Source organism: Corylus avellana, chromosome ca8 (assembly GCF_901000735.1).
Source record: "Corylus avellana chromosome ca8, CavTom2PMs-1.0".
NCBI classification, from domain to species: Eukaryota; Viridiplantae; Streptophyta; class Magnoliopsida; order Fagales; family Betulaceae; genus Corylus; species Corylus avellana.
The window spans coordinates 22,759,648-22,767,409 of record NC_081548.1 but is presented as its reverse complement, the minus strand read 5'-3'; the positions used below and the strand labels follow the sequence as shown (position 1 = coordinate 22,767,409).

General features: G+C 34.2%; 1 protein-coding gene across 3 annotated transcripts; it reads left to right on the top strand.

Moving 5' to 3' along the window:
• The first annotated feature begins 1,159 nt into the window (after nt 1-1,159).
• On the top strand, nt 1,160-5,739 carry LOC132189319 (bifunctional nuclease 2). 3 transcript variants are annotated; one of them, XM_059604000.1, is made up of 11 exons: nt 1,160-1,537; nt 2,174-2,494; nt 2,798-2,968; nt 3,082-3,131; nt 3,292-3,348; nt 3,452-3,517; nt 3,665-3,739; nt 4,409-4,527; nt 4,800-4,891; nt 5,056-5,110; nt 5,298-5,739. In XM_059604000.1, exons 2-11 carry the CDS (start codon nt 2,194-2,196, stop codon nt 5,338-5,340), a joined length of 1,029 nt encoding a protein of 342 aa, XP_059459983.1. In that variant the 5' UTR covers nt 1,160-1,537; nt 2,174-2,193; the 3' UTR covers nt 5,341-5,739. The 3 variants fall into 3 exon arrangements, with proteins under 3 accessions (XP_059459983.1, XP_059459985.1, XP_059459984.1); XM_059604002.1 differs by having other exon boundaries at nt 5,277-5,363; XM_059604001.1 differs by having other exon boundaries at nt 1,161-1,537; nt 5,314-5,739.
• The last annotated feature ends 2,023 nt before the right edge of the window (nt 5,740-7,762 follow it).

Genomic DNA, 7,762 nt, shown 5'->3' with positions numbered 1-7,762 from the left:
TTTTTTAGCATTACTCTTTTTTTTTTTAAAAAAAAAGAAGAGAGAAAATCAGTGACTATTATTAGACCCTATTACGTCAACCTAATGAAATAAAAGTATGATATATATGGATTGTGATTCCCTCCAAATTTTTTAAATATAATATTTTCATATTGTAAAAGTTCAGTCATCCATTACATGATCCTATTTGATCTGAACAATATTTAGTTAGTTATACTTAAATGGTATTTTTGGCTTTTTATTTTTTGAGGATACAAAAATATCACTCTATTATAAATAACCAGATATTCTTCAATTCATTTGAACTAGAGAGGATCCTAATTCCATTACATCTGACTGTCCAAATAAATGCAAAAAGCTTGTGAGTTACGGAGGTAAGTAATTTTAGTTTTCAACATCTTAAACCCACTTGCCTTGGTAACACACAAACCTCGACATTTGTTTGGACCGTTAAATGTAATGAGAGCTCAAATTTTAAAATATGAAAATCTCATATTTTAAAAAATTTAAGAGGATCCAATTCCGTGGTATATAATATTAAAAAAAAAGAAAAAGTAATGTTATATACTACACTTTTATTTCACTTTGCTATGTGCTACTATTAATCTGTCATTAATTTTTTTTTTTTTTTTAAAATCAATGAATAATTAGAAGTACCATTTAGCAAATTGAAATAAAAATGAAAAACTCTTTTTTCTATGAGTTATTTTTCATCTCATCTCTCAACCCTTTTGCAAAATTACTATATGATTAATGAGACTCACATGGTGAATTCACCCTTTCACTACACAATAAAAATTAGAAAGAATTTCGCCAAATATGCAATTTTAAATTTTATCTTCTTATATTTAATATATCTATTATAAAAAATAAGTTACAAACATATGTATTTTCTTTGAACCTCATTTTTAAGTATTTTGTGTTTTTCTAATTATAATAAATAGTTGTAAATCTATGTAATAATTGAGACAAAATCTATTATCTTATCTAGGTAGCTGAAAAATGGCGGACTGATTTTTATAATTTCTCATTTTATATTCCCACATGGGCTTAAACTATCATTGATTTTTAGAAGTCTATGTACCATAAAATGAAGCAATAGGGCCATAACCGTAATTGGACAGAAACATCATTGAAAATAAATGGGATATGTTGCCTCTTCAGTGTCTAAACAAGAATCTCTTATCTTCTCTCCCCGTCTATCATTCCTTTATCCAGTTCTCGTCGTCGGTCACTTCCAACCCCTTCTGTTACTTCATCCACAAGCTATCTCTTCTTCGGCTTAAAATTCCACAATATTCCGTCTGATTTTTTCCGATTCCAATCGGATCTTTAAGACTTGTGTATAATTTAACATACCGATCGTCCTGCGATTTTATCCGCTCGGAATTGAATTCTGGAATTCGTGAATCCTGGCAATTCCGTGGGAGAGGTCGAGGAACTGAAGGGAATTTTCATGCCTGTGGCCGTGATCGGTGATTAAGAGCTATTGATCGCTGATCTTTGGTTAAGGTCTAGAGCTTTTGGAGGCTTTCAGGTGTGGTTATAGACTTATAACTTTAGGTTTTGATTGATTTATTCTGCGTGGTTGATTCTTTTAACACTTGTAACTGACTGATACTGATCGAGAACTCAGAAAATTCCACTGAGAGAGAGAGATAGAGAGAAGTACGTTGTCTCTCCGAAAGTCTTATTTGTGTTTGGTTTCCGAGAAAGATGAAAAGAAGAAAAATAACGAGAAAATTTGGAAATTTATGTTATTAGCGGTTATATAATATTTCTAAATAAGGAAAACCTGACACGCGAAGGGACAGATCGTTTATTTTTGGCGGGTTCCGCTTGAGTAAAGTTCTTTTTTTTTTTTTTTGCCCAGAATCTTAAGAAATCAAAAATTCATGAAAGATCTTTTATTTTTCGCGCACTTTCGTTGTAGCCAAATTGAGTGCTAATTCTAATGAATTCATAATTAAAAAACAAAAGAAAAAAAATCACGTCGCATATCTCTTGTGATCATCAAAATCGTTTTTTAAAATTTCTTTTAGGCTTCAGATCTGATCTGTGCAGTAACAATATGCTGGGCCTTTTTTTCTTGTCGACAAAACCATCATCATCATCATCACCATCACCTGCTGTTTTTTTTTTGGTTTTTTTGGTTTTTTTTTTTGTTTCTCAGTTGGTATTGAAGGAGGTAATATGGGGTCTCTGCAAGGACCAGTTATGTGCCCCACAGTTCGAGCAAAGCAAGTGGGATTTTACAGTCTGCCAAATATTGGTCCTTTCATGAAGACCAGGCTGCTAAGAAGTGAATTCTTGGGATTCAAAGGGACCAGTTGTAGGAAGACTCAAGTGGGGATTGTTTCGCACCAATTACACACTCAAAGGTGCAAAACGGTGCATTGTAGTTACAGTCCATCCTCCAATGGGAATGGAAGCCCTGCGGAGAACTTCAATGAAAATGATGAGGATTATGTTAACTCTAGCGTGATTGAAGCAGGTAAGCTAAGGTAGTGGGCCAGTCGCTAGCTCATGTCTTTGGGTTTTTATATTCCACAGAATTCTCATAATTTGCTTGTAAATTTTCATGCTTTTGTTGATCATAGATTGTTCTGAACCCATTTTGTTTCCTACTGCTGATATATGGTGGCTAGTTTTTTAGAAGATATAAATTTGATTGTTGAAAAGACACAATATGGGTCTCTGGCCTGTTAGTAATAACAGTACTACTGATTTTCCAACTTATCATGTGATGGTCAATGTTCCATTAATTGATATATGTATCCTTCCCTGTTCGGTATAGTTGAGGTGAAGAGTGGAGCAGATGGCTTCATGATCAAAATGAGGGATGGTAGGCATCTAAGATGTATCCACAACAACCCTCAGGGAGGGCATCTGCCAGATTATGCTCCACATCCTGCAATTGTATTGAAAATGGAAGATGGGACGGGTCTCCTTCTTCCCATAATTGTTTGTATGTTCATCTTGCTTCTGATTCTTTCAGAATAACTTTTTTTTCCTATAATTATATCAGATACTGCTAATTTCTCGATCATTTTGAAAGTTGTGATTTTCCTTTAATCGCAGTGGAGATGCCGAGTGTGTTACTAATGGCAGCAGTGCGCAATGTTCCAATTGTATGTGTGTCAATACAGGCTCTCTCTCTCTCTTCCTTGTGTACATTTTTATTCACTCTCTCTTCCTTCTGTGGTACTTTATTCTCATATGTACTTGAGCAAAAATCTGGTTTTGTGTCTATAGCTCTGCTGAATATTTATAATGTGGTTATTTTGTCAGGCTAGACCCACTCTTTATCAAGTGGTTAAGGAGATGATCGATAAAATGGGCTATGAAGTATGTGTGTGTTTGTTTATTCTGCTCTTAGAATCAGATTATACCACCTTGAACATGCTTTCTTCATTAGTTAGAATATGATGCTGGTTTTCTATTTCTGCAGGTCAGACTTGTTAGAGTAACTAAGAGAGTGCATGAAGCATATTTTGCTCAGTTGTACCTTACCAAGGCATATATTGACTACGCCCTTCTACTTCAGTTTTTCTTTTTCTTTTTTTCTTCCCTTTTTTTGTTAGGGGGAAGATGTGCTAAATTATACAACCAATAGATTTTTAAGAAGATAAGTGTTTGGTTACACTGTTTGATGTTGTAACAGGTGGGTAATGGGACAGAGTGTGTCAGTTTTGACCTTCGACCTTCAGATGCCATCAACATTGCAGTAAGATGCAAGGTACTCTTTTTTCTCCATATAATTTTGTTAGCATTGGAACTTACCATTATTTTGAAAGTGATTTACAATTGTGTGAAAGTGGTTATTGAAACACTATAGTGGATATATCAATAAAAAGTAGAATATGAATAAATTAAGGTTTGCTATGCCAGGGAAAGTTCAAGTTACCTCCATGACAGATTTGACATTTTCCCAAATTGAAAGAGGGATGATAAGCCTGATCAGTTTAATTAGTCCTAGAAAGATAAGAATGTTGAGTTCCAACCAAGCATGTCCGTGATTGTCTTTGCTTTTGCATTCATTTCTAGTTAATTTGATAGAATGATTGTGTGCGTGGCTTTTTGAACCCAATAGTTTGTGGAGGTCTTTGGGCTTGGAATCTTTTTGAAATGCATGTAGTCCGAAATCCTTATACTTGACAAGATTTAATGGTTCCTTAAATTGGATATTTATGTATTGACCTATGTATGTGGCACCTTGTGCTTAGCATCGTAACTCATTTTGATGCCACAATGGTCAATAAATAAATACTATCGAAGCATAGACTGAATTGTGGTAGTAGGCCTATTGCTGAAGCAAGTTATTGTAACATGTTGGTTCTCTGAGGTTGACCCTGCATTTAAATGCTATGGATTGATGATTGACTGTGTATTTGTTTTTCATGTGCAGGTTCCAATTCAAGTAAACAAGTACTTGGCATATAGTGATGGAATGAGAGTCATTGAATCTGGCAGGCTGTCAATGCAAACCCCAGCTTCAGATGGCTTATTATTTACTGAAATGGATCGGTAATTCTTATAGTTACTAGGGCCTTTTTTTTTTCTTGACTCACTCTGTTCTTGATAAATTCTGAAAGTTGATTAATAAGAAATTGGAAAGCTAGGTTGAAAATTATGGCTGTTGCCTTTGGTTACTATGACAAGTAGCTGCTATGGTTAGTGTTCGTCTAATAAATAGGATGGTGTTCATCTAATAAATAGGGTGATTAGAAAATATCTGTCTATATTGTGCCTTTGAATTTGGTGAAGGAGGTGTTTAATTGAATACAATATGGTTTCAGGCCAAGTGGTCAACCATGCGTTGAAACAAAGGAGTTTAATCTTGTGCGCAACATGCTGATTGCTGTCGTTGAAGAACGCTATAGAGATGCTGGTATATCTTTTTTGTTGTCTGCTTTGGATTAGGTCCTTTTTAGAGGCTGATCTATTTCTCATGGCCCTATCACTCTCACAACCCACCAAAAAAAAAAAATGGTTGATTTTACTTGTTAATGTTAGAGGTTTGGAATTCTCACTATTCTGGTGCTCTAATTACAGCTCAGTGGAGAGACAAACTCAGTCAACTTCGGGCTAGAAGGAACATAAATAACAGGTATGGAGCTTATAATTCAATAACTTTCTGTGGTTGCGGGGCCATTACTGTCTATCTCTTTTATGACCTCCCCTTTCTTTCTTCCTAACAAATAAAAGGGGGTAAAACTTGTTTTAATCACATGTAATTTCTTTTTCTTCTTTTTTTATCTTCATGTCTTATGCAGCTAAATTATTAGGGTGACCAGTTCATTTTTGTTTCAGCTCTTGGACGGTATAAACTGTACATAAAAACATTCTTCAGAGTTGAGGAGGCAGCAACATAACAGTGATTTCTCTCCTCCCATCTACCCATATCTATGTAGCAAGCTTGTGAATATATGTAAATACGAACTTTTTAATGTAAATGTACTTTTTGAGCTCTGCATATTATTCTGCTGCTGCTCCCAATGCAAATGGGCTGTTACCAAGAATGCCTGGTTCTTATCATAGGCGTATTGCTAGGGTGTGCTTCACTGTTTGGCAAGCAGCTGTTAGTTGCAAATTGTGTGTTGATTTGATAATATCGTTTACAGTAGTGCCTTTTTATCCTCTGTATTGTTTCGGCTGGGTTCTTGTACAATTTGTAACTTGCTGTCCTCTTTCCTAGCAGAAACTAGATCTTGTGGAATCATATTGAATATTTGAAGAAACATACATCTATCTGGTGAATGTTACTGACTAGCTGACTGCCGTCAAAATTTTAGGGTTTAAGCCCATCAACTTCTCTTGCTTGCATTACCTGTGACTTTGCTGTACTTGTTCTTGCTACAAATCTTGACCATGAAATGGATCATTTTCATTTCATTTCACTTGAAATTAAGAATATCCTATTCCCTGTTAACTGTGATCAATGATGTTTCAAAAGATATAATTACCCCTAAAAATGCATTAAAATATAAACAGTGTGATAGTTGTAATGGTTGGTATATTACATGACCGTTGGGCCATATCTTTCAAATAACCATGTCAATTTGAGACGCGCTCGGGATAGGTAAGTTTTGAAGCCTTGAGCCATTGACTGATTCTGGTGGAATGTAGCATGTCAGTGTGGGGCTCATCGGATGTTGATATTTGACTGCATCGCAGAAGGCAAGCCATACTGGTCCCCGTTGCCCCTACGAGCTGGTTGAGATTCCTTTTTCCATTGTGTTGAATTGATTGGTAATTGTCTGTTAACGGAACTTCCCTTTGGCTGTGACGGTTACGGAACTTCCCTTTCCTCCGCACGAAGTCTTTTGTTTATTTCTTCTCTTAAGGGTTTATTTGGGAGTGCGATTTTAAAATTTGCGTTTTTAAAAATTACGTTTTTAAAATCGCACATGCGTTTGGTAAAACATGCGAAAAAATATATTTGTTATTAATTGAGTGTTTGGATAACATTAGCATATAATTGCAATTTTATGGCCAAATTACCAATTATGATCTGTTACAGTTCATAGCGCAGTGCACAATAATCGAAAATCAACTTTGAAAAAAAAAAAGAAAAGGCAAATTTTGTTCATAAAACGCATCAAACGATTCAAACTACAAAAGCGCATATACAACAAATAAAGAAAATACAAAACCACAAAAAATATACAACAGGCAATGAAAACACAAAACCACAAAAATAAAAATAAAAAACATCCTCATAAATATCAAACGGTGGAGAGGTTTACAAAAGCAAAAGAGTTCTATTGGATGAGATGCTTACCTGATGGAGGGGCAGACATACATCTATAGGATGAGATGCTTACCTGATGGAGCTACACAAGAAACAGCAAAAGGGCAGAAAGAGGATGAAGGGGCAGAGAGAAGGGGCAGAGAGAGAATGAAGAAAAAGAAGATAAACGAATGGTTTTAATATATTTTAGGTGGGTATTCTTGTAATTTTTTTCATTCCCGCTCAAAAATTGGTAAATATTGTGCCAAATTTGTGTTTAAGCGAAATCATGATTTTTGTTTAAATTCGCACTTTTTCAAATAAGCATCATCTAGTTAGCTTATCCAAATCGCGGATTTTTTAATGTTTTAAAATTTGCGTTTTTAAAATCGCAATCCTAAACACTTAAACATTGTGATTTAGTTTAAAAATGCATATTATTTCTCTGAAATGGCACTCCTAAACGGACTCTAAATCGTGTAGAATTTCTCTTATTTTATTGAATTTGACTAGCACTCATCTTTCAATTCCGTGATTATCATTTATGCGTAATCTTGTTGATAGACTGTGTGTTACGTAATAGATTATTTGCAATTTGTGTAGATAAATTTGAAAAAAGAATGGTAAAAGCTTAACTAATTATCTCAAACAAAGTTTTCTTGTAATTATCTATAATCAATTTGTCAACTTTGATCAAATGAATGGATATATGTAATTCTATAAATTACACTTTTATTATGCAAATATTCTATCCTATTGAATCAGCCCTTTAAAAAAGTTAAACATTTGATTGGATTGCCAAGTCAACAAATTGGGATATGGTTGGATAAAAATCTGGAATTTTGAAATTTCTCTTGTTTAATAGATATATTCCCAAGTTTGATTTCTAACAATAGAGTGATATTATTTTTCACTCACTTTACACTCGTGACATGTTTTTAAGTAATTTTTTCATGTCGGCATTTTTAAAAGGCCATTTAAAATATGGTACATCATCTGATGTCAAATAAGTGTAATAAATAGATGAAT

Excerpts from the sequence above, each read along its gene's own strand:
- LOC132189319 (XM_059604000.1), top strand. The coding sequence starts at position 2,194 with ATGGGGTCTCTGCAAGGACCAGTTATGTGCCCCACAGTTCGAGCAAAG. Across the intron at positions 2,969-3,081 it reads CCTTCTTCCCATAATTGTTT|TGGAGATGCCGAGTGTGTTA; the intron begins GTATGTTCATCT and ends CTTTAATCGCAG. Across the intron at positions 3,132-3,291 it reads CAGTGCGCAATGTTCCAATT|GCTAGACCCACTCTTTATCA; the intron begins GTATGTGTGTCA and ends TTATTTTGTCAG.